Source organism: Elaeis guineensis, chromosome 15, assembly GCF_000442705.2.
Source record: "Elaeis guineensis isolate ETL-2024a chromosome 15, EG11, whole genome shotgun sequence".
In the NCBI taxonomy this organism is placed as follows: Eukaryota; Viridiplantae; Streptophyta; class Magnoliopsida; order Arecales; family Arecaceae; genus Elaeis; species Elaeis guineensis.
Genome location: NC_026007.2, coordinates 68,932,691 through 68,959,933, shown reverse-complemented (window position 1 = coordinate 68,959,933; position 27,243 = coordinate 68,932,691). Strand labels below are relative to the sequence as shown.

General features: G+C 39.6%; 1 protein-coding gene and 1 pseudogene across 1 annotated transcript; one reads left to right on the top strand and one right to left on the bottom strand.

Annotated features, from left to right (window-relative positions):
* Positions 1-15,129: 15,129 nt before the first annotated feature.
* Positions 15,130-17,591, top strand: LOC105058351 (homeobox-leucine zipper protein ATHB-13). The gene is made up of 3 exons (XM_010941245.4): positions 15,130-15,546; positions 15,629-16,005; positions 16,714-17,591. Exons 1-3 carry the CDS (start codon positions 15,405-15,407, stop codon positions 17,050-17,052), a joined length of 858 nt encoding a protein of 285 aa, XP_010939547.1. The 5' UTR covers positions 15,130-15,404; the 3' UTR covers positions 17,053-17,591.
* A 7,112-nt stretch (positions 17,592-24,703) lies between these two features.
* On the bottom strand, positions 24,704-26,932 carry LOC140853946 (pectinesterase-like; annotated as a pseudogene).
* Positions 26,933-27,243: the final 311 nt, after the last annotated feature.

Sequence of the window (27,243 nt, the reverse complement as noted above, 5' to 3'; positions counted from 1 at the left end):
AATTGTCTATGAGCTTTTAAAGATCTGGTCTGATGTTGGCTTAGGCTAGGCTGGGTATGGATGCATGGATGTAAAGCTTGCATGTGTTGACCTGGACCGAGTTAATGTGTTACATTACTATCCTGGCTTTTAAACGTGTTAGCTGTTCCAACCCAAAACTTATATCTCTTCTTCCTCCAAGAGACGCTTCTTTCAAGTTTGTTGAGAGGAGTAATATTTTATATAAACGGCCACCTGGCTAAACCGAATTCATTTCAGTTCTGCTTGAGCTTATCACTTGACTGCTGGAATGAACAATTCACTTTCTAAATTTGTTGCAATATGTTATCTTTAGTTATCTATTTCTGCTATAACTATTATTTTTTTCCTTTCCTACACTTCTTTATAAATTTCTGTCTTTGCACAGAGGAAAATTCGGCTATCGTTATCGGTTGGATCCGGAACGACATAATGCAGCTGGAGGTCCATTCGCTCATCTGTGATATCTGAACTTCTTTTCATGAGCTTGCCACAGTATCGGTACGGCATAATTTTTAAGATATAAACAGCAAGGCAGATTGAGTCGTATCTTACATTGCTGAGCATATTGGAGTCTGAACTTGACGACAGGTTAAGATGTGTTTGTGGGCTTCGTAGGATCTTTTGTTTTCTAACTTTATGGATTGTACTCACACTAAAGTGGTATGGTCGCCCACTTAAATAAAAAAAATAAAAATAAAGGCCCGATGGTTCTTACCTTCCTTCTGCTCAGAAAAAAACACTAAATTTGAAAACTATGGAATGTTCCCATGTATGTTTTTCTAATTTGCTTGGGTCATTGATAATGATTTTTGGTTTGATAGAGCACCGTAGCAAGAATCTCCAAACACACCTATTGGGCCAGGTTGGGCAAATTTAACTAGAAGTGACAATCCTTAACTGTTTAACTGATTTAACTTGTTTCAACTCGGTATAGATTGGATTAGTTATCTGTTTAATAAAATAGTTAGGATTAGATTTTTGGCTTATTTAATAAATAGATCAAGTTCAAGTTTATAGAGTTTTGATACATCTAGTATCTGATCTGATTTGTATCTTGTCCAACCTGATTCGGTTGCCAGTCTAATTTCAAACTTTAGGCCACACCTGACAACCAGCCCAATCAAGATGATGATGAGGCTTGGGAGTTGGCTGTTGACATCCAAAGAAATGCCGTTTGTTCTTGGGCCAGATATATAAGATGATCGACCAATATTATCATTAAAGATTTCACTAACCCAACTACATTACATTTCTGGATTACTCAATAATATCTTCCAGGTTGAAAGATGCATTACATCATCACAAGCCTGGCGCTGCTTTGTGAGAGGATGACATCAGGAATAATGAGTGACAAGGTGTTTCGTGGTTAATCACAATGGAACAGGAGAGCAAGATTGATTCGGGAATTATGATTTCTGGGCATGCATTACTAAGAAGAACCTGATGTTTTGTAGTCTTCAGTTATGCTTAATTCTTGGCCCAAAACGCCATTGCACTCCTGTCCTAATCCACTTTTAATTCTCCTGACCTCAAGTTCTTCAATGTTAAAAATTGCGTACCAAGTCATCATTTGATTTTGATGACAAACCTTAGGAGGTACTCCAAGCTCAGCCGAAGATGGGATGACCAGCTCAATCTTGCGTAATACTATATTTATCGCACTGAGTATTCTTGACGTATACAATTTCTAACATAGATTTCTTGATCTAAATATGGATCCTCTCACTTCATCTGGTTTCTTTCCGATTAATTCTATTGGATCAAGGAGGATAATTTTTCGGTCTTGGCAAACTGATGTTAGGAGGTGTTCGGTTGGAAGGAGCTTGGATCTGAAATTGGAATGGAAATGAATGTCTTCTATTCCGACCGTTTGGTTGGAGAGGATGCCATTCCGATTTTGAGATGGAATGAGAATTGCTCAATCTATCTAAAACTTAATCCTCCCTCTCGTTTAAAGATTCAAATATTTATTCCGATTTCGATTCTAATTCCGATCGTGAATCAAATATTTCGAGGGATTTGACGATTCCGATTCTCATTCTAATTTTAATTCATTCCGACCCCAATTCCAATCGTGACTCAAACATCTCATTAGTTTAGTCTTTCTATCCCAATCTGTTAAGAATGAATGCAGCTTCTTACTGGGCTGATGTTTCGTTGGTTTGGACCTTGGAGTAGCACCACTTGAAATGGTCTGAAGCCAGCTTAGTCTGCTGCATATGCTAGTAAGAGTAATCTATTAGAAATGTAAGGCTTAAAGATGGTTTTGCGCTGCCTCTCAAAATTGTGGCAGTGGACCCCAAAAAAATTTAATCACTCCAAGCTATCCAAATGTTGGGCCTTAAATGTCTCAATGTCTCCATGTGTCAGGACTTGGGACTAGCAAGTATTATCTTGATATTTAGAGCCCAATCAGTGCTGAACCAACAAAGTAGTTCAATATTATAAATCTCTCATATGGAGTCACATGTTTTACTTTTTGGCAGCCGCTGGGTCTGGGTGATTTGGTCTCCTTCTCTTGGAGGATATCTGAGGTTCAAGTCCTGTGATGGGTTTGATAATTGCAAAATCTTGAGTTCCTTCGGTTGCCAAGATCAAGGAGTTTGAGACATGGTCTAAAGAGGCCTTAACAATGAGGGTGTGTGCCTGGATGGAGGATCGAAGGGGGAATTGATGTAGTTCTTGAAACGAGAGGTTGGTGAAGCCTGGAAAAATGGCTAAGATGGCCACTTATCTGGATCTAGCAGGTTCATTATCAGGACATAATCAATCAATTAGGTTATGTGTTTGCTATAATGCTTATTTAATCCAGTTATACTATCCATCCTTCCAACTCCATCCATCCTCTCTCTCTCGTAGCTCTAACCAAACATAGGGTTTCATCTAAGATAGTATATGTAGAATGGATCTGATACTTTAGCCTCATAAGGTTCCCATGGGACTAAAATTGCCCAAGAATAGCCCTAAATAAAAAGGTCCCTTGGGTAATTGATATGTATCTCAGCTTTGCATGGTTCTCAATGTGAAGTTCGGACACACACCCGGATCTGATTGGATCCAATTCATGTGACGGATATAAGCTTGCAAAATGGAGGCTTTTTCCCTCAATACGTAAACGCCTTTGGAATAATGTTCACATGTGTGCTTCACACGCTTGGAGAATGGTGTAAAGTCTCAGGGTAACTGATCCCTTATTCCGTTCCTAACAGGAGATCAAGACATCCTCCGTCTGTCGCTCGCCTGAATTTGAATAATGTTACAGAAGAGTGAGAAATAATAAGTTGTTATTATTGTACATTCCTGTTCTTTATATAATTTGATTCCATTCTTTATCTTCCAATCTCAAAAAAATATCTTTTTTTTTCTAAAAAAAAAGAAGTTCTTGTTTCCTAGTGATATTTTGCTAGATGCCCCAGCAAAACCCTTCTCAGGTACTAGTGCTTTTATTTAAGTGCAATATATGATGCTTTTTAACCTAACATAACTATCAATTCATATTTCCTTTTGGTTATTAAGTGAACAAGTGACAAATTGCTGCAATCAATTAGGATCATGGATTGATTTCAGCACCTCGAGACTGGTTTAAAAATAGGCTTAATTGAACTTGTCTAGTATAAATTTGGTTAATAATGAAAGCATAGCGGGAGCACGGTACCTTCCCACTATTTTGTTCATTTTACAGAAAAGTAAAATGTTTATATGATAGATCTATGTAACTCGTTTTCTCGATGTGCTTTATCTTTTGGGCTCACTATATTTATTTCAAGGGTTTGGGTTGTATCTTTCACATGAAAGAATGATTGATCTTTTTCCATGATGCTAGCCATTGGATAACATCTTGTACAGATCTCGAATCACTCCAACCTCTTGTTTATATCAGTCCACACCAATCTCAAAGTGCTTATTATACGATCTAATAGTTGATGTTGTGAAAGAAGATGAATTATTCTTTCATGCGAAAGATACATTCTGAACCCATACCCCAATACAGTTCCAATGGGCCTAAAATTACCCAAGGAGCAAGGATACCCTTAAAGAACCCTTGGGTGAGGTCTGATTTAATCAGTTAATCCTGGTCCTCTCTATTAAGATAGGACATTTTTCAACACCTGTTTCTGGTTTTGATGCCTTCTAGAATTGATAGCTCATCTCATGGTCATGGAACTCCACGCGTTTCGGTGATTGGATCCAATCAATTGTTTCACAGCCATCAGCCATCTGAAGAAAAACTGCGCATAAGAATCTAGCTAGCTCTCAGTGATGGCAAAACCATTGGAAGCGAACATGATATCTACGACCATCACATGAACATGTGATGGAGAAAAGCCTGCAATGGGAGAGAAGGTTTTGCCCTAAAAATATTAGCAAAAACAGCACGGATCCAACAGAGTCCAACAGGTCCTTGAGGTGCACAAAATTCCAACCAAGAAAGCCATGTGAGGCCTCGCTAGAGGGGCATACCCTTTTAAGGCATTGCCAGACTTGTGAGACATGGCCACCTTTAGATGCTCCCTGGAGGAGGACGTGGGGACAATGAGGAAAGAGTGGAATATATATAGATTTAAGTTATGGATTTTGATCAATTGATTCAATTCTTAGTATCTTTGCCGGGCCATTACTTTTGAGCCAATTGGATCATGAACCATTGTCTCATCCAAAGTTCACTAGGATTTCGTTTCATGACGATCTAATGATCCTTGGATTCCTCATTGTGCTACATAAACATATACAGTATACTGCAGCATCGAAGGTCCAAGTAGAATTGGCAAGCCACATGCGAGCAGCATTGTAGGCCAGTAGCTGCACCCTTCGCATAGCTTCTTCTAAATCTCGAGGCATCTGTCCAATGATTTTATATGGATAATTTTCAATTCACTATTATGGAATGATTCGAGAAAATCTATGTTACCAGACAATTATCCAGCATTTTTCAAAAGAGGAGATATTAACTAGCAGAAACAAGTTAAGTTATTAAAGGATAACAAATTTACCTATTATCTTATAGTTCAATCAAATCAAAAAAATTATGTAATCATTCTCAAATACAATCATGCCATCCTACATAGTTAAGGATGCTCAGTAGCTGGTTGAATTCTTTTCACATACCTTGTCCTCGATAGCATAAGGGAACATCCAAGCGAGTGCAATTTATTGGTTGTTGACACTTTTTGGCAATATTTGGATGCTGGATAACCAAGGGTAGACATTTTTAACTCCATATATATAACCATCCCTTGATCACTTATCCGAGGTTAATAATATTCCCTGACTGGTTAAAGTTTGATAATTAGCGGATTAAGTTATAGAAAAGTGGAGAGAGAGAGAGAGAGAGAGAAGGACTAAAAGCTACGGACCTTCTGGAGGGCTCCACATGCACCTGAAAGATGTCCACCTTCAGAATTTTCAGAAAAAAAATGGATGATTGCCATGTGAATTGGGGCATAATTCGTGGGACGTATTGAGCAACCCCTTTCACAGTACTTCCAATATTCCTAGGCTCGGTAACGTAGACCATTTTCCAATTTGCGATATTTCCATGGGGCTTTCTATATTCCCAGTTATCGCACACATAGGAGTAAAAGACCTTCAAGTACTTCTCAACAAATATTTCTAATCTGAAGGTACCCTTCCAAGTAATTGAGCTTGAATCCAAAGAAGAGGACTCTATAAGCTTCGTAGGTCACGTTCAAGTCAGAACATTCCAGTTCCCCGTTAGGTCCAGTGTAGATCTTATCAAGTTGACTTTTCTAAGGTAATAATTCGATTTTATCATGTAGCATACTTGGACTTCAACAGATTAAATGTATGAGTGTAATATTATATGGCAATACAATTGTAACCAAACTTTTGTCAACATCTAATTTGATCAATAATCATGCAAAGTTTAGAAGCTATCAATTTTTTTTCCTATTATATGTGGGTGTGTTAGATATGCACTACATATATTGTATACGTAAGGTTATCGATGCTCTAATTCTTGCCAGCCCTTTCTTTACCAATAAACTAAATCGTGCTTCATCCTCTCTCCTTTCCCATATGTTATCCTAGCTCATTCTCTCTTGACAATAGGTGGGTCTCACTGCACTCTCCATCGCTTGTGATATCATCTTTTTCATATATATATATATATTGAGTTATAGCATGAAAGCTTCTTGCTTCTAATTGGACTTCTTTTAGTTATTTAGAATGTAAAAGACAATTATATCTTCTTGTTGGACTATAAGTATTAAGTACCTTTCCTTGATAGGGAAATATTTGATTGGACCCTCCAATTTTATTTTTTTTTAAAAAAGAAACTGACAAAGGTGAACATGTCACTTATCCATTTTATTTTTTTTTAAAAAATGTATCTAGATATTTTTGGGACAATAATAAGTTAATTGTCGTTTCTAAATATCCCTTATGGCAAAGGTGAAATTGGTTGGCCCCAATCTTTAAATAATGCCAACATGTCACCTATCCAATTTATTTTTTAAAAGCAAGTTCTGGATATATTGGGGAGGATAGGAAGTTAATTGTCATTCGTAGAAAATTCTTTTATGACAAAGGTGAAATATATTGGCCCCTCCAATATTTTTTTTATAAAAAAAATTGACAAAGGCGAACATGTCATCTATCCATTTTACTTTTCAAAAATTATCATTTGTGATAATTAAGATATTTGGACTCATAATAAGGTAATTATCATTTGTAGAAAAATTATCATTTCTAGTTGGACCACGGGCGATAAGCAATTTTTTAGTACTTCTCCATGACCGATTCCTTTAGTTATTTATTTGATTAAAATTCTTACAAAAAGGTACCAGTTTGGGAGATCCTATCTTTGAAATTGCAACGTAACAACTTATCATTTATACCAAATAAGAAATTCTACCAAACATAAACAGACATAACTCATGGAGTAACTCCACCATAACTTTTACTACTCCCATTAGATCACACAAATCTTACAAAAGTTGGTATCGTAAAATTAGGAAACTCTTTGGTTGAATTCAGAGTGTACATGTATCCAAACTAACTAAATTCGATGCAGTCAAATATTTGGCTGTTGTTTGCTAAATGAGGGACCGTTTGGCCCCTACCCTGGATTCTCATGCCCTTCAACCTGTGTTACTATTTTATTTTGTCAGTGAAACATGTGATGCTAATCCCACTGTTTTACCTCAGGTTTGATACAATCAAGCACATAAAATGGCTCAAAGTCAAAGAATAATCTTGACTAACCAGCCATTTCGTATCATTTTATTCTATGGATAAAATGTGTGAAGGCAATGCCACATCTTTACTTAAAAAAATTATTATGATCGAGCATATCAAAGGAGTCAAAATGTTAAAAGTATATTAAATGAGTAGCCGCAACCAAGAGATCGTGTCATGGAATAAGGTGCGTTTTTCCATGCTATAGAGTGTGACGCTGACACCCTCATGGGTTGATTAGGGGTGGGAGACTCAGTTGTTTGTTCCCATGCTGGGGGAAGGTGGTGGGGTGGTGGAGAGGGAGAGGGAGGGCAATGGACATGAATACTTGATGCCATCTGGGGGTTGGCAGAGATGGGGCCGAGCGGTGGCATTGGCATCGAGATGGCCACGAGGGAGAAGGGCCAAGTTATACATTCAGGAGTTTGAAGTTTGGGCTTCCTTCGCTGCATTTTTTTTTTTTTTTTGTATAATCTGTTGGGAAATACCCGCTGCCCGACCGACTGCCGTAGGGCCCGACATACTGCCGGGAGGCCCGACCGACCGGAGGGTCCGACCGACCGGACGGCCCGACCGCCCGACTGCCTGGCGGCCTGACCGCCTCCATTGGACGACTCCGACTGGCCGATGGGCCGACCGATCGTCGGTCGGGGCGACCGACTGACGGGAGCCATCAGCGGCTAACCGCCGGCCGTCCAACGGCCCGTTGCCGACCGGGGGTATGTCGGGCGTGTCCATCCCGACCAACCGAACCCCGAGGTTCGATGGCCGACTTACATGATGCTCGCCGACCAATGGAGGGACCCGACACCACTTATCTGGCTACCGACTTTGGATCGGTCGGCTCCTCCAACCGCCGTACAGCCGCCAGACGTTGTCAGCTCTGACACGGACATGCGGCGCAGTTACCTAGGGGCATTGTCCCGCCGAGAGCCGGGTTGACCCTGGTGATTAGACGGCTACACGGCGACATGACGTTTTCACGGCGGCTCTGACAGTCCACAGTGAGTTGACAGTTCCTCACTTGTCCGCGCCATTAATGACGGCGCCATACCTAGCTCCACTATATATACCAGGGAAGGCAACAGTGCAAGGGATCGATCCGCCCGTCCCCCCCACATACGCAGGCTCGCTCCTCCCCCTCACTCTCTCTTTCTCAGAGCTCTCTGTCTGCATTTCATTGTTGCCCAGTCACCTCTCTGACTTGACCGTCGGAGGGTCTCCGTCGGAGCCACCTCCGGTCAGTGTGGACTTCCTTTTTTGCAGGCGCTCGTTCCCGGTGACCAGGCGACGAGGGGATTGGCCGCAACATAATCCTTCGCTGCATCTTTGGAGGTGAAGGTGGTGGGGTTAAGGGGAGAAATTAATTACACCATGCATCAGGTGCACGACATGGTGATGCACGAATAAAAATCATATAGGATGGGCCTTATAAAATATTATAGAGGGCAGGTTTCGTAATTTGTCATATTTTTTTGAATATCAATATTAAAGAATAAATTTATAAATCAAATTTTTTTTTATTAATAAAGTTATTTGTTTTCTGATTTAAAAAAAAAATAGGCATTCTTTTTCTTCCTCATTTTTAGCACATACCTTTTAGCGATATATACACTATATGACCATATAATTATACTAAATAAATTAATCATCAAATAATTAGTCAATATATACCTATAAATAAATTGATACATAGTTTTCATTCATTAATATATAATATATAGCCTAGTGATACATACTTAGCAAATTAGTAATCTAGCAATCTAATATATATCTTCAAACAAATTAATATACAGTTTTCAAAATATTATATTTACTAATACATACTATATAATCTGGTGATATGCACTCATCGTCTTTCTGATATATACTGTAAGCTTCTTTGATACACATCTAGTAGTGATCTAATATATATTTTTGAATAAAAAATATATTTTAAAAATTATATATTGATTTATTTAGAGATGTATATTAGATCACTATTAAGTATGTATCAAAGAAGCTTGCAGTATGTATCAAAAGATCAATATGTATCATTATATCATGTAATGTATATTAATGAATATAATATTTTTAAAACTGTATATCAATTTGTCTGTATGTATGTATTGGGTTGCTAGATGACTAATTTACTGAATATGTATCATTTGGCTCTATATTATGTATGTTGGGAATAGTGTCCCAAAGCCAATCGTCAGCCTGTTGACGATTGTGCTCATTTTTGTATATGTACATGAATTATGAATTAATAAAAATTATTTTGACATTTTTCATCATAAAATATTTCATCTTCTAATGAACTCCTATATTGTGGTGAAGTCCTTAGGACTATTTAGACTCGACAAAGGAGGATTTGTCGTTTAGTCCTTAAATCTGTTCGTGACCAAATGATACGTTGTTACTAAGGACGATAACGTTTATCAAGCATAGGTCATTGTGTGCCATATAGGTTGGTTGTCCTCTTAACCAATGAGTGTGGAGACACTGGTATGGCATACAGGTGAGATGTAAGGGTACATCTGCACTGAACGTGACCGACTCCGAAGCTATTTCTGCTATCAAGATTTGCTCCGATGGAATATGGGTATAAATGTCCCTCCGACCTGAGACCGCCACGGTGACTTGCAAGCAACTCACTGCACTTAGGCACTGGACTACCTAAATTTCTAATTCAGTGACGGAAGGCTGCTGGGTGTAGTCAAGTACTTGACTTGTCGGTATGTGTGTCAAGATGGGATTGACCACTCCAGTTTAGGAGCTGCGTATAGTCGTATTTCAATTTAGCAAAATCTTGGCCAGGGTAGTCCTCGTGAGGAGTCACAGGAGTGTTTGAGTTGAGCACGATTCGGATGATCTGATCAGGGTTGACAGTTTAACCCTGAGTCGTCCTAAACACAGGGGTCAAAAGGATGAATTCTACAGTAACCATATTTATGTAGGTTCTGAGTGTTGCGATTGCGACTCTTCGACCTATCCGGACATCGGGTACCATTGCTAGATGGTCACTTCGATTAGTACAAGAATTGATTCCTGTGCTACCGGGGTCACACACATTAGAGGTTCCTATCTGATCTGATGGCTGATGTAGAATCCTACATGTTTGAGACTCAGTGATCGAGAATCAGGATTCTCTGATCATGAGTTCCACACATTATGGGTACCGGGGTCAAGAGTCCCACTGGTTGGGACTTTTCTATCAGGGTTACATATCGATAAATTCTGATGCCCGATTGCCCATCGAATTTGGACTCAGTATTTATGAAAGGTTTAATTAGTGATTTGATCGTTAATTAACTCAATTTGATTGAGTAATTATTTTTGGATCAAGTCCAATTGAATTGAATTCAGTTGGGTTTGACCCGATTAGGTTAAGAGTTGACCTAATCATCGAGATGATTTGGTCCCTGATTTGATCAGGGGTTGGGCTTAGTCAATTCCTGATTTGATTAGGATTTTATTGAGCCTAATTAAGTCTAATTTAGTTGAATTTAAATTAGTCTAATTGGACCTAAATTATTTGGTTCAATTAGGTTGGTTTAAATAATTAAACCATCTTGACCCAATCTCCATGCGCCACCTCATTTTCATTGCACCCATTTGAATTCATGAGAAGAAACTTCTCATGAATTATTTTCTCACGCCAAGCCCTCTCCACGCCCCACTTTAATGTGCCATATGAATGGATAAGGATGATTGGTTGGCCATTTACATTCAAAATAAAGTTTGAATTTGAATGGGCAATCAATCTTTGCACCTTATCATTTTTTTATGCCCCATTTATTACATGAGAAAAGGTTTCTCATGAAATCACTCCATGCACAATTTAAGCCACGCCTCATGCCTTTAGTGGATAAGAGATGAGTTGGTGTCCATTTGAATTCAAAATTTGATTTGAATTCAAATGTGCAATTACCCATCTTTATCCTTTCTTTTGGATAAGACATTTGATGTTGTTATAAAAGGAGGAGAAGAGTGGGGCGTGCAAGAAGAAAAATTTTTGGAGAAAAATTCTGGGGCGTGAGAAGTCTTGTGCGTGAGAAGGAAGTCCATATCCTTCCAAGAGAAAAAGAAAGAAAAGAAAGAAAAGTGGGTGCAAAATTTTCGGTGAGTTCTCTAGAGTTTTAGCCTGGGGTTCGGGAAGAGAGAAAATAAGCTACGAGTGTCGTGAGCTCACAAAATCTCAGGGAGATCTTCAACATCCTCTCAAGCACGTCTGTTGATGATCCGGAGCATCCGAAGAATCGACAGACATCGATCGAAGGAGTTCGATCAGCATCGGCCGTCAAAAGGACTCTACAACGAGCTAGCACTCATGAGGAGTCGATCAGATCGGAAGCTTCGTGTGGACGATCCGCAGAGGTCAGACAAGCTGTGTGGCTGCGTCGCAACGATCAGACTCTCCTGACGGTGATCAGATTGCGGTGATCTACTACTCGCATAAAGGTATTGTGTTTTGAACACATTACAGTAAAGTGTTTACTGTTTGAATTTGAAATTCAAATTTGAATGAATGCATGCTGTATATCATATTTAGATCCTAGTGTAGGGTAAATTCATATTAATTAATTAGATTAATTAATATTTTTTCACTGTAAAATCATAATTTTGAAAAAATTTTAAAATTACTATTTTACCCCTGCACTGAATTTTTCCCACAATGTATTGATGAACTTCATATTTTAAAAACTATATATTGATTTATCTAAAGGTGTGTATTGGGCCATTGCTAGATATATATCAAAAAAATATGTAGTATGTATCAAGAAATCGAAGTCGATGAGTGTATATCACTATACTATATAGTATGTACTGATGAACATAATGTTCTGAAGATTGTGTAGTAATTTATTTAAAGATATGTATTAAGTTGCTAGATGATCAATTTACTGATGTGTACATTCGAATGTATTGTATATTAATTGATGAACTCCATGTTTCGAAAATTATATATTGATTTATTTAAATGCGTGTTTTAACTTATTTGATGATTAATCTATTTAGTATGTATCAATTAGTCATGCAGTATATATCAATAAAAAATATATTATGAAAATAAAAAAAATTATATTTTTTATTTTTAATTATGAGACTAACGATCCTGTTAGTAGAAAAAATCTTTGATTTTTATGTTCTTTTTTTAAAATTAAAATTAAAATAAATATGATAAAATAGAAAACTCATCCCACATAATATTCTATAGTATCCATCCCATATGAATTCTATTCGTGATGCCATGCGAGTCACACCCCAATCACACATTTTGTATTCTATAGACCCGATGCATCTTGCGCTCGTCTTAGATTGATGCTTTGCACATATCACTTCAGTTTGTTCTTATGGTGTCTCACTGACGTGGTGCAGGACATAATTTAGTGGCCAAGGGAGAGAATATAATGCATGTGACATCCATAGGACCCATCCCTTGGAGTCCTTCCTCCTTTTCATGTGTCTTCTAGTCCTATTAATTAACTAAATTTATTAGATTTTTGGCATACACACATGAAATTATAGTTTACAGTATATTTACCTTTCAAAATTATTATATTACATATATTGTAAAATCATCACATTTTTGCAATGTTAATCTTTCAATTAGACACTTTGGTTGGTGATGTTAATAAATAATAGCTTAAGTATAAAATGACAGTTTTATTCTTTTGTGTTAGTATCTTCGAATTAGCATTCAATTTGTAATAGAAGGAGCTACAATTTTGTATAAAAATTTGAGGATGTTGATGTAAAAGAGTAATAGTGTCATTTTATCCTTAAAGCTATTATTTATTAATATCATCAATTAAAAAGTTAATGAGAGGGTTATCACTACAAAAACTGAAAGAGTTATGGAGCATATATGTAAAAAATAATTTTTGAGAAGTAAGAATGCAGTAAGACATATTTACAGAGGTATACATAAAAGAGGAATCTCAAATTATAAAGACAAAACTTCTTGTTTAAACTAATATAAGTTATAGCTAGGTCTAATATGTTTTCCAAGGACTCCAAACCCCAGTTAGCGTGAACCCCAAGGAGATGATAGTTTTAATTTGTCAACTTTCTTGATTAATTTACTTTTATATGAACTATAGTCTGTTCATGATTGGGTAATGAAAAAGTAGTCACATCCATTTATATAGAGGAATTCTTGAGTTTGGAATTTGTTAGGTGCTTCCTTAAGTATTTGGACTCAACTAATTATATCAGATGGATCTTTAATTTCTTTTCTTTTAAACCAAAAAAAATAGTTAATTCATGCTCAAGGACTAAAGGCAGCAACTTAAGTAAGATTTTGTGCGGACTAACGAGGTTACTTAAGAAATATATTTTCTATATTTTTGATGATTTCAATTCATCATAAAAATGAATACTTTAAAATTTAATTTTTATTATTGTAATATTTTTTAGTAATTTATATTATTTTTTAAATGCTCCACCTCTAACTTTCACATCCGAAATGTTCTAGCTCCGTGTGTCGCAAGAGGAATGGCACTTCATGTCAGGACCTTCTGGAATCATCTTCATCCTATGAATTGCACCTAACCATCACATGGTATGCCAACCATGATTTTTTTTTTTTTTTTGGGTATTAGGGTGAGACTTAGTAATCATGTTATATATTTAAAAAATAATCTTACAATAATCTAGGAATTAATATTTGAAAATTATATTGGAATTTTAGTTTCACATGAAATAATTAGTGGAAGACAAAAAAGTTTAGATTGACATCAATGATCAGGTACAGATTGTAACAATTTAAACTTCTAAGTTAAGGTTGCACTCCAACATGCAAATATGAAATTTTCAAAAATATAAATATGATGTAATTTTATAATTTTTATAATAATAAATATTTTTTTTAATAAGCCGAATAAGATAATTTTCAAATGATTTTGACTAAATTTTTTACATTCTTTTCTCCTATAAGCAGTAAATAACTTGTTTTTTTGATGCAGCGGCTTTTGATATCGAGAGTGCTTGTGGTGTTTTATTAGCTGCAAGTAGCATCTAAATTTTTGATACTAGTCCAAATTATATGTCATTCGAGAGGAGGATTCATCGATTGACACCAGATGGCTTTCAAAGCCTCCATCATCGGTTGTTGTCCGACGATATTTTCTTCGAGGATTGCTTACTTTTATTTGAGATATCTCATGTTTATAGAGAGACTAATTGTGTGACTAATTCGATGGCTACTTATGTGTCCAATCACAATGAAACCATTCTATGAGTTTTTTTAAGAAACTCTTCAGCTCAATTTCGAAATATTCTATATTTTGATTCGGATGAACATATCTACTTTGCATTAGTTTAATTTCATCATTTTATCAAAAAAAAATATTTCAAGAATAAAATGATTTCAATTTTGTTTTTTTAAAAAAAAATCTTCCCTTTGTGCTGTGCTGCCGGTATGACATCCGCTCAAAGATAGGAATATGGTACGCGCTGCATCACTCTCTGCTTGAATATTCCCACTCCCTGCTGCGTGGCTGCCTTTGTGGTACCTTCCTTTCTTTGTGGGCATCTACGGCCCTGCTCACTTTGGCTCTCATTTTTCCTCCCACCACCTACAACATAATTGCCCGGGCCACTTCACCCAAACTTACGTTGAATTATTGGCATTCAACCCATCGAAAATGTTTCACCACCCCGAAAGCATAGGCTAAGTTTACCAACAAGAAAAGATACGAATCCCTCCCCTGTTCTTCACAGCAACAATGCTACTCCCTTTTGACTGCGGTGCATGATAACATCACATCACGACGAGACAATCATATGATTACTGCTGCCACCACATCCAGAGCCCTCGGATTCTCGAACAAGTTGGTGATTGCTGACGCCACCCTCGCCGTCTCCGATCCCCATGCGAAGCCCTCCCCTTTTTTTTCTTTTTTTTCATAGCTGTAATTTGGACTCCATACCATGTCTTTATTCGCAGTACGCATACATTTTTTCATGCCGTTCTCCATTGGTCCTTGCATCTTCTCTAATTCTTATGCATGTTTTCCTTCTCTCTATTCCGAGTTCCTATGATATATGTCCATCTTCTCTTCTCTCGTTCCCTCTCAATACTTTGTTCTTCTTTCCCTGTTTCCATCCACTCGCTCTCATTAAACCATCATCTCCTTTCCCTTTCACCCATGTCAGCACTAAATCTCGGCAAGGGCAACCTTTTGGACTTGTGACCACCAATGTTTCACAACCAGATGACCTGCAATGGAATGCCTTCCTCCTTCTTCCCTCCAAACTTCTTGTTACCCCATGAAGAAGGCCACCAGCCCCCAGCTTCTCTTGGTCCCCTGCTTCCCACTCATCCACAGGACTTTAGAGGAGGTGAGAGGACAAAATTTGGCACGGTAGGAATCACCAAGATCGTCTTAGGTTCAGGCTTTCTGAAATTGGTGCCTTGGTGCAGGTGTGGCCACAATGCTGGGGAAGAGGTCCATGTCGTTCTCCGGCTTCGAGGCATGTGAGGAGATGAATGCAGAGGATGACCTCTCCGATGATTGCTCGCATGTGGGGGAGAAAAAGAGGAGGCTGAACTTGGAGCAGGTGAGGACTCTGGAGAGGAATTTTGAGATGGGGAACAAGCTGGAGCCAGAGAGGAAGATGCAGTTGGCCAGGGCCCTCGGGCTGCAGCCGAGGCAGATTGCCATATGGTTTCAGAACAGGAGGGCCAGGTGGAAGACCAAGCAATTGGAGAAGGACTATGATGCCCTCAAGAGGCAGTTTGAGGTCATCAAAGCTGAGAATGATGCCCTCCAAGCCCAGAACAAGAAGCTTCAGGCTGAGGTACTGTTTGGGAACTTTTGGCATGGAATTCATAATATGCTGAGGCAATTTGCTTCTTTCTTGTTCTGCTAATTGGTAGCTTAAATCAAGTATTTGGTTGAGAGAGATATGATGTGAATTATTGGGCTGTTGGAATGATTTTTTTCTGTCTATTGAGAATGATTGGGTATTTATGCTGCTTTTCTTTTAATACTTTAATGTTACTTTTAGGAGTCAATTTGGTATCCACTCGATGAATGGATTGTAATTCTTAGAAGCTCCATTGCTGCTCTAAATTTTGATTCTGATCAATAAATGTGGTGGTCTTTAGGTAATCACTGAATTGAATCGTATCATAATTCAACATCCTTATATTGGTTTCCTTCCATTCAATAATGTGTGCTTCTTATAATGTTTTCTTCTTTGGAAATTGATTGAACTGAGATTTTGATGCTTTCTGTTGACTATTTAGTATCACTTCTGTATATCAACTGGTACCCACTTGGTGAATGGATTATGGTTCTTCGAAACCCCATTACATTTCCTTTATTTTTGGTTGTGATCGGTACATTGGATGGTCCTACTTTCATAGAGAAATTATCAGTCATCTTTTTTACTTTAGGAAACAATCGAAATGAATCATCCTTGTCTGTTGACTCTCAGCAAATAATATATGTTTCAATGATGTTTTCTTCTTTTCAAATTGATGGAGCCAAGAAAATTGTACAGATTTTGGCACTTAAAGGCAGAGAAACAACTGAGCCCATCAACCTCAATAAAGAAACCGAGGGATCTTGCAGCAACAGGAGTGAAAATAGCTCCGACGTCAACTTAGATATCTCAAGAACACAAGCCACTGATAGCCCTTCAAATCCCCAACAAAGCAGGTCTTTTTTCCCATCATATCGATCTCCAAGTGTTGCCCAACTCCTCCACAGCTCCTCCAAAGCGGAGACCCAATGCCCGAAGATCGAGCATGGCATCCAAGAGGAGAACTTTAACATGTTCTGCAGCATAGAAGATCAAACTGCCTTCTGGTCGTGGTCAGAGCAGCACAATTTCCACTGATACGTTTCGGCTACTCTCCTTCTGGTCATCCATTAAGCACTACGTGATTCATCATTCTTCGCATGCACAACCAGTTTGCCGGTTGCTTACGATGACAAAATTAACATTTGCCTTTGCTGTTAGTGTCGGAAGAATGAAGCTGCCGATTCGAATTAAACCATGGAAGGAGGTGCCAAGGGAATAAAAAGTTCTTAATGTTAGCAGTGTTTTTTTAAGCTAGTCCATCTGGTGTTATGAGATGGAACTTGGTTCATATAGGTTTCAGTGATGGTCCATGGCTCCTCCATGGACCATGAAAATAATGGGGATTTTTCTCCATATACTGGTGTACTCCTTTCGTTCAAGTGTTTGAAGAAAGTGTGATGGATTTAAAATTCAGCTCTGTACCTACTATAAAAGCTGAAAAGCAGGAGTAAGACTACTACTTATTACATCCAAAAATAGAATACTTCTACTTGGTTACGAGAAAGTGAGAATATTATACTGCTAGCAGCAATTCTGTTTGCGTATGAGTGAGTGTTCCTCTTTCTAGATCTCTGCTTCTAAATTTGAACTTCTGAACTCTCTTTTGGAGAAAAGAGTTTTTCTTTTAAATCAGATAAAACTCCAAAAAAGATCACAAAATGACTGAGAGAGTGGAAAGAGGAGAGACTCCGGTGTGGGGAGAGGAATCAAGGAAGTGGACAAAGAAGTAAAGAGAAGGCACATAGCTACTGGCACCCAAGGGCCAAGGGGAAGAAAACAAGGTGCTTGGGAGGGCCCCGTCTCTGGTTTTGGTGCTAACATCCTGCTGACACGGGGGCCTCTCCTTGGCCTCACAAATACCTTGCATCCAAGATAAGAGGGAGCCATGTGACCCACTGTCACCCACTACCTTACAACCCTCTGGGTTGTTGAGAGGGCCAAGCATATGCTACCTCCATCTATCTAGTGATTCATTTCCAACCTCTATCCACATTCTTAACACCACTTTCTTTTCCATCCTTTTTTTTCTTTAAATTTTTTTTTTTTTTTTTAATGGAGAGCTTGACACCACCTTAAATATCACAAGTTACAAACTCTGCCTGATTCTTTTATATAGTTTAGATTTAACCCCTTTAAAATATCACAGGTTAATGCAATTCCCTGTTTTCTTTCTTGTTAAAAAGGTTGATACAATTCCTTCCTTTTCTCTGTCATTAACCCTTGGGTTGACTTCACATCAATCATATGGAATCCGAAAGTAAAAGCAATAGTCGCCAACTTTGGAAACGGCACACACAAGTGCTTGACACTCTGATGTGGCAATACCATGCCTTCCCCATTAGCCAACCACCCAAGTGTGACACAACAATTCAGTGTGGTCCACCAGTATCTGTGGAGGCAGTGATGGGTTGCATACGCTTGTCACAATCTTGATTCTCATTTATCCTACCAACACTGCAGACAGCCAAGAAGACCTTCCATACTAGATTGCTCGAAAAAGTTAACAAAGGATGGATACATTCTTTGCCTGAAGCGAAGATGAAGAGACATCAACAAATTAGTGGAGGTAGACCTTAGAAATAATTTATATATCCAAATAATTACATAAATATTGCATATTTAATTTAGCCATGAGATCCATTTGATGCTTTGCCAACTCTCCTCACCTATATCGAGCCACCACTACGTATAGATCCTCGGAGTCTCAAATCACTACTTATTTAAACTATGAATACGTACAAATTTTTATGTATTTTATGCAATTATTTGTGTTTTTTTTTTTTTTTTTTGGTGTGTAATATTTCTTTCATAGTCGAAGTCATGAACAGAGAGAGAAGACCAGAATACAGCTCACGAGACATGCCCTCGTGCATTCTCCAGTGATTCAGAGGATTGGTGGGTCAGAACCCTCACAAACATACAATTACGCCTGTCCCTTACCAATATTTGCCTGAAGGAATACAACCCCGACTTGGACCATTATATTTACCATGTGGAATGAGATCCCATGATCCATAATTTCCTTAACCTGGGTGTAATTATTTCACATGGTTGTGATTACTGCCGAACATAAAACTTGCTACAACTATTCTCTTTGCTCACTGGGCCCTATAGAAGCTTTTCTCAAGTTTGAAATAGTCAAATCTTATTGTGGAAAAAGGAGTCAAAAGTAAGTTGAATTATGAGCAACAACGTGACCTAACAGTTCTATCACCCTCCATTATGGTGCAAGAACGTAGCATAGTTTTAGAGTTGACTCTCACCGTAATCAAGCCCAAAATCTACAGCCATAGGTTGGGTTTGGATCCAAAAATGGAAGGTAATTACACCGGCAAAATCGCAAATAGTGTTGCTCCTCTCCAACTAATTCAATTGTCCAATGTGGTCCAGATCCATATATATAAAATTTCTCGCTTCTGTTATTTTCCTGCATCTTGTCCTTGTTCCGAGCCTTCACAGGCTTTCCTTTTGTACCTCTTTATTTCTTAATAAAGTGGATGGAGCTTTCCACCCTTTCCTCAAATTAAAAAATAAAGAGAGAGAGAGAGAGAGTGAGACGATGGAAGAAAAAGAAGAAGAAAGACTTCGTCATTCAACCAAGCAAGGTATTTTATGCTGTACCATTAAATGCGATAGGAATAGGCTTGATTAGATCCTATTTAGTCTAAGCCATAGAACTTTCGACCCAACCCGAACCTGTGGAGTTGAGTGGGGACCCAATTACTAGAATCATTGGAACAAAGAGAGAAGTTTCTTTTTTTTCTCCTTATCTCACTTTTTATTACTCTCTGTATCATGGTTAGCTCGCTTTTGGCTATGAGCACCTGGCCTGACATCAGGTATTCTTTATATATCTTCCAGGAACGGCATGGAAGCATACCAATTCAAGTACAGTAGACATGTGAAGGAGAACGTGCTATCAAACAGTCCATTTCTATTGGCATATAGCGAAGAATTCACTAAAGAATTTGTGTACTTGAGCACAAGGCAGCTATTAAAATCCTTCTAGGGTTCTCGTAACTAAACTTTGGATACCACAAAATAATAGAAGGGATTTGGCTGCATGTCTTCCTTTTCCCTTCTATTGTACTCCCTATTCTAAGCTTTTTGTTCTCTACAAAAGAGAAAGTGCAGTAAGGGGAGAAGGAATTCCATCCCCAATCTCCTCAGGAAAGCGAGGAAAGGGGAAGCCATGTGGGGGCCGAAACTGAGATACGTCTTGATCTCATAATAGACCAGTGACGGTGACACTGTTCCATTGATTCGTAGCATGGCCGTGGACAATTTGATCCATATGGAAGCATAGTGACCAAGTGTCCATATGAGACAATGATGCTTCAACAAGATCCATGAAATGAACATGCATCGGTAAATAGCATTTTGTTTTAGAGCTGTTTCTATTTTTTAGATATAATTGAAATAAATCTATGGGCATCATGTGATGTTAGCATACAGTATGATCATCACGATCCAGAATCTTATCTAAAAAAATTAGTCAGAAGTATTACCTTTCGTTTCTAAATTCTATATAAATACCTAAGATCTTTTTGACGAATAACTAATATAGAATTAAACACATACTTGTACGGATCCTCTGTTAGGAACTAGAGCTCGATCCTACGCATAGTGAGATGTGAAGTATAATAGATAGAAGAAGGAAAGAATAGCAAATTACGCACACACAAGAACATACAAAAAATTACGTGATTCAGAGTCTCTTGCTCTTACGTCCACAGTCGCACGAAGAATTTTTATTATATAATCAGAGAGTTTATAAGAGTACAAGAGATGGGAAATCAACTCTCTCTCACACGTCCTCTCTTCTACACAGCATAGCCGCCGGTTCTCATATATTTGATGTCCAATGATTATCTATTTATACCAGAGATTAGGGTTAACAATTGGTAGGGATGTTTCTGGATTTGCCTTTCATTCCAATGAGATAGAAAAGAAAAATCACAGCCATCCACAGTGTATACCTTCTACCATTTATTCGGTGGGATTTCACCCCCCTGGCAAAGGAGCGTTGCCCTCCTTGATCCCCCACCCGTCAGCCGTGTAGCAGAATCCACGACTATCAATTGTAGCCACAAATTAGACTCAGGTTAAGGGGATGGATCAGGCTTCACTATCCCAACATCCTCACAATGATTTAGCCGGTGATTATGCTTGTTGATTTATTTTAGATTTCAGTTTCTTGCTTCATATAACAAGGGTTGATTTTTCTTTTTATCATATGAAAATGATAAAATGGGCCACTATAATGGTTATTTTATAATGGTTGCATGAGTTCTTTTTATTTGTGGCTTTTAACAACCACATCTCATTCACATATTTATGATCGATGGAGAAGTGGTAGACCAATTATGATGCACTTTTAAGGGTTAACCTAGCTTGTTTTTTCAGTTCATATATAGTTCATCACAACTGGACCATGTGCAACATATCTGACATCTGCAACTTCTTTTATATTGAACACAATGGTTTTGTTTACTTAACAATTGAAGTACCAGAAAGAAATGAAAACATGGAGGCATTCAGATTATTCAAAACGTGGTGATTGGTGGGAGGTGATCATATGGTGGGGTATTAAATCCACAGCCAACTTATAATAAAAGCCTTCTAGATTTGACGTTAGCTTTGGATTCCCCTAAATAATGGCGAGAATTTGGCATCAAATGCCCCTTTCTTAGAATTTGGCATCAAATGCCCTTTCTCCTTCCTCCCTCCACAAGAACTTCATTTAATTCCAACTAGTAGTATGGACCATTCAGGGAGAAAAAAAAAACGAGGTGAGGATGAGCTCTATCCACATCTTTGCATCTGAAGGAAAAGCAAATGTCACGTGAGAAACATATGTTAGCATATGAAGATAAGTGTCACAAGAGGAAGACCAAATTAAAGCATATGTGGCCGTAGCTCAGTTTTGTTGGTACTGTTCCATTTGCTCATAACATATGGACACAATTTGATCCATGTGGAAGCATCATGATTTACCACCAAATCAAGATCGATGAATTTAGGGGTGTGTTTGGTTTGTGATCAAAATCAAAATCGGAATGAAAATCGAAATGGCTCAGAATCCAATTAGCCAAATCTTCCGAAGCATTTGGCTTGTGATCGAAATCGAAATCAGAATTAGAATTGGAGCGAAAATTTGAATCCATAAAGGAGAGTAGGGATTGAATTCTATATATATTGGGCCATTCCTATTTCATCCCGAAATCAAAATCAGAATGAGACTTCTCGCAACCAAATGATTAGAATGGGAGTCATTCATTGCCATTCCAATTCCATACCCCCACTCTCTCCAACCAAGCACCCTCTAGATTTTTACAATTGATTGGCATTTTCATATCAGGATAAGAATGAAGAAAGATAAGATGGTGCTGGACCTTAATTAGACCCTATATTGTGGCCCAATCAATTGAAATGCTATCCAATTGAAGCCTAGGAATCACATTAATTTTTTTTTAAAAAAAAAATAGAGAAAGAAAGGCTATAAATAAGAAGCAGGGGGGCAAGGACGGGGAAAGAGGAAAGCAAGATGGTGTTGGATCTTTAGGCGTAATACCATGGCCTAATCCATTGAAATGCTTTCAAATTTGAAGCTTAGGAGTCACAACTCAGCTATACGAGTCAGGCATATGACACGGCTGTATATCCTACAAGACCGGACAATGTCATATATCTATAAGGCCTCCAAATCTGTGTATAAATTTATATCAACAGCGGAAGCAGTATAACTGGATATCCTTCAATTAGATAACAGGCCGTGATTAGCATTAGAGCAGCTAAAATCGTCAAATACAGAATTAGATAGTTAACTGAGAAGTCCAGAACAATAGCCTTCCATCAAGAAATGTCCAAATACCATCCGGTGTCCAAGATAAAATCTGAATTACAACTATTCCGCATCTTAGAGGGGGGAAAAATAAAAAAAATCCTATTATTACTAACACGATAAAACTAGATGCAAGATCTATGTCATAAACAAAATAGAAAGATGAGGGATCCACATTACAGACCGTCTAGCCTTTCCTCCAGTAACACTCCCTAAATCATACTTTGCTAGCATCTGTGCATCAATATATGTAAAATAGCTAGGAAAAATCAAGATAATGGGCTATTAATGATGAGCCCAATAGCACAACAAATACTCCATATGCAGACAACCAAGGATAAATTTAGAGTCAAGTGGTGTGTATAAGAAACAAATTTTTTATTTAAGCATCAAAAATACTTTATCACGAAACAAGATCAGATTCCGATATTCCATAATATATAATCTAATCCATGATATAAAGTTAACGAATTTAATTTATTAACTAGCCATGATCATATTTACGCTTGGTACGCCCGTGACTGGGTATCTATACAATTACGCTTACGCGCCCGTGACTGGACTCACATAAGGTGGTTTAAGTGAGGTTGTTCGAGTCCAACCATACTTCAACATGGCATTACATTAGGATACATTAGAGAATATATAACGTAAAACAACAAAAAAGCCAGCTATGTGCAATTTACATGAGAGAAAGCATAGCATATATATATATATGGATCGCTATGGCCGAATGAATATAAATCATTAATACCCATATAAAAAAGGGGTTATTAAAACATGTTATCCTTCTTCCATAAGCACATTAGTTTTTGCTAATGCGCTCCTCCTTTTCCTCTTTTTTAAGCCAAGAGCTAAACTATATATACGCATATATATGTTTATATGTATGTGTGTATGTATGTTCGAACGAATTGGGCTTTCCCTGATGGTCGCACCATTAAAACCAAAATTTTAGGGTTCGATTGTTGGGATGATGCAACCCCAAGAATTATAATATGGGTGGCCCTTCCTCTTGATCAATCATTGATAAGAACATTCATTTTCACTAATGCACTCTTATTGTTTCCTTTTTAAAGAAAGAGCTCATGAACTCAATATGGGTGGCGGTGTATATATATATAAACTAGGTCTTAGCTGAATGGTCACACCACTCTATTTCAAAGCTCAAAAATTCCAGCTTGAGTCTAATTGGGATGGGTCATTTTTTTTTTTTTTTTTGATGAATGGTTGGTTCATTTCGAGGATCACTTTTATCACAGCGACAAATGAGGTTTTCTTGGGGAGTTTCCAAAATATATAGCAGCGCTGTAGTTCGCAGGATCAGTGGACTTGAGTAGTGCTCATCAGGGTCATGGTAAGCTAGAAGCTAAGCTAGCCAAATATCCCAGTGAGAAGGGGTTGGTTTGTAAGAATATTGATCGAGGGCCAATACTAATTGATTAATACATATAAGTTTTCCATATTTACCGTGAAAGTAACCAACCAGCTGAACTCTGCCAATGTTGGAGCTCGAGGTATAAGTGATATGTTTCTCCGGAGGCAAAATTTCTCCAGCGAGCTGCTCAGGATCCAAGCAGTCAAGTGCCATATTTTCGTTTGATGGAGGATAGTTTTTAACTCTTCTTTTCTATGTTTCTTCTTTACTTTTTTTGGGCTACAACCTACCCAACCCCGCGTCCTTACAACGCACTAGAAACACACTGATGCTGCTGTTGATGATATATCGATAAATGCATGCATTATTAGGAAGAGTTGGAGAGAATTAAAAAGTCCGATGTGAAAATGTAAAGGTGATTACCCAAGGTTATGCCACAAAATTCCATGCAAACTTGCAGAGGATAACAGAAAATAATAATATAAGAATTTCAATTAAGAAAGGAGGTTAGAATGGATCGGAGATCATCCAACCATTCAATCCTTCATTTTAAAGAAAAACCAAATCCACATATTTCTCTCTCCATCCTTATTCTTTCAAAACACAAAGTAAAAATAAATTAGAAAGAGCAAGCTGCTTCACACTCTCATCTCTGCTCTCAGCTTCTCTCTCCCAACTCTTCTCTCGCGTCGTTCGCTCTTTCCACGCCACCTTTGCATGCATGCACGGCTGAGGGCACCCATGCACGTGCGTCCGTTTTAGGCGCGGCGGAAGCCCTTGATTTGGGGTGCACCCGCGAGGGCGATCCAGTCGCCACCATGAGTGTACAACAGATTGGACACCGTAAATTTCTGAGCCTCCTGTCGCTGGATCACATGGAACGCGGGCCACCTCACCCGGGCGCGGGTATCCGCTCCGGGCCCGCGGTTCTGGAACTCGGCGTAGTACGCCGTCTTGCAATGCTCCGGTTGCCCATCCCACTCCTTCCACCCCTCGGGCTGGATCAGGTCACCGATCTCCGTCTCCATGACGACGGTCTTGGCGTACGCCTTCCAGGGCCGGCCGAGGTAGGTCTTGAGCCTGAACCGGTCGGGGAACAGCCTCTGGTCGGGGCGGATGCGGGAGTTGTGGATGACGATGGCGCTGTTCTCATCAGGGAGGTCACCAGCGGCGGCCGTCACGGCGGAGAACTGGTTGTCCATCGGGCGGCGGACGATGATGAGGCAGTTCTGGAGGACGCTCGCCCCGCCGCCGAAGATGAAGTCGATGGTTCCTGAGACGACGCAGTTGCGGAAGAAGTGGCGCCCGCTTTGGACGTACAGCGTGTCCTGGTACCCATCGAACCGGCACTTGAAGAACACCGCGAGATCGGCGTTGATACGGAAGGCCACTGCTTGGTGCCCCTCGGGTCCCGCGGTGTTGCGGAAGCCCATATGCTTGCAGATGAAACCGGGCGCCTGCACGGCTGCAAATAGCCCACGCCTCCAATATATCAGTATCAAATCCACGTATAGCAAAAGTTCTTTTTGTCTTTGTCTTGTAATTATTAGCCGATGCTTATCGCCATGGTCCATTCAGAAGAGTGGACTTGTATAGATATTAGATATGTAGTTCCCTATATCATCACTATAAATTAGCAAGGAAGAGGCAGCTCACCGAAGCTGGCGGTTTGATCGGTCTTGACTCCGGCCTTGTAGTTGGCGTTGCCGGTCACGATGGTCTTCTTGCTGCCGTCACCGTACATGAATATGTTGATCTTCTTCTTGTCGATGAGGACCTTCTCATTGTAGACGCCGGCCTTGACGTAGATGACGTACCGACCGGGGTATGCAGCCGGCATGGCTTTGAGGGCGTCGTTGATGGTCTTGAAGTTGCCGCTCCCGTCCTTGGCCACCACCACGTTTGGCTTCACCATGTCCTGGGCCAGCAGCTTCCTGTCGGTGGTGGAGAGCCAGGTGGGGTACCCCTCGGAGTCCCTGTCGTAGACGGTCTCGTCGTGAGTGAGAAGCCGGCGGCGGGAGTCGGCGCCGGTGTTCAACTGGATGCGAAGGCCTGGAACACTTTGGAGGCCCGGGCGACCATGGTGAGGGCGTTGCTGCGGAGCTCGGTGGAGTTGCCGAGTTCCTTGATCATGGCCTGATGGACGGCGGGGTGCTCGATGCCATCGAGGCAGGACGACACCTGGAGGTTCATGGAGGTCATCCAGGTGATGACATCGTTGGAGCGGAGCACCAGATCCTCCATGTTGTTGGACAGCACGTAGGTGGCGTCGAGGAAGTCGATGGTGTCCTCGAGGAGCTTCTTGCAGTCGGTGAGCGCGTCCTGGAGCATCGACAAGTTGCGCTGGGGGAGGTTGGGGGCCAGGCTCGGGGATGTCCTTCAGGATCTTGTCGGGTACGTCGAATTTGGACCGGATTGCGTCCTTGGTGGCGTTGATCGCCATCTGGATGATCTCGTTGGGGGCGGTCGAGTTGCTCACCTTCGAAAGGGTGCGCTCGCACGTGTCCTGGTACTGCGTCGGTTGGCAGAAGGCGGAAACGTACCTGATGTGCTCGACAAGCCGACATCTCCGCCGCCCGAGGATGTGGTTTGGGACCGCCTGACACCCGCCACCACGCCGATCACCGCCGCCACCAGGAGGATCCCCGAGACGGCCCCGATGAGGACCTTCTTCGCCATCTTTAACTTTTTTGCCCCCCTTTTCTTTTTGCACCTTTAAGAGGAGGTGGAGAATGGACCCTAATAAAATGGAATGGAGAGAAGAGGGGAAGGATAAAGAAAGACTTGGAGCCGGAGCTCCTTATGTGTTTCTGGCCTTGGAAGGAAGCGGGGAAGGTGGTGTTTATATAGGGTTGGTGAGGGTGGGAGTCGATTGCCTGAGATGGGTCCCCCTTTGGCTGGAGGTTGGAGAAGATGTGGTCAGGCTGGTTTCTTGGGGATCTTTAGAGACTGTTTCAACTTAATTTGGTGGCGCCCAAATCGGACACACTATTATTAGGTGGCA

What these genes read in the sequence shown, in the direction of transcription:
- LOC105058351 (XM_010941245.4), top strand. Translation starts at nt 15,405, where the DNA reads ATGTTTCACAACCAGATGACCTGCAATGGAATGCCTTCCTCCTTCTTC. An exon ending in TCCACAGGACTTTAGAGGAG is followed by an intron (nt 15,547 to 15,628) that starts GTGAGAGGACAA and finishes GCCTTGGTGCAG; the next exon opens with GTGTGGCCACAATGCTGGGG. An exon ending in ACAAGAAGCTTCAGGCTGAG is followed by an intron (nt 16,006 to 16,713) that starts GTACTGTTTGGG and finishes AAAATTGTACAG; the next exon opens with ATTTTGGCACTTAAAGGCAG.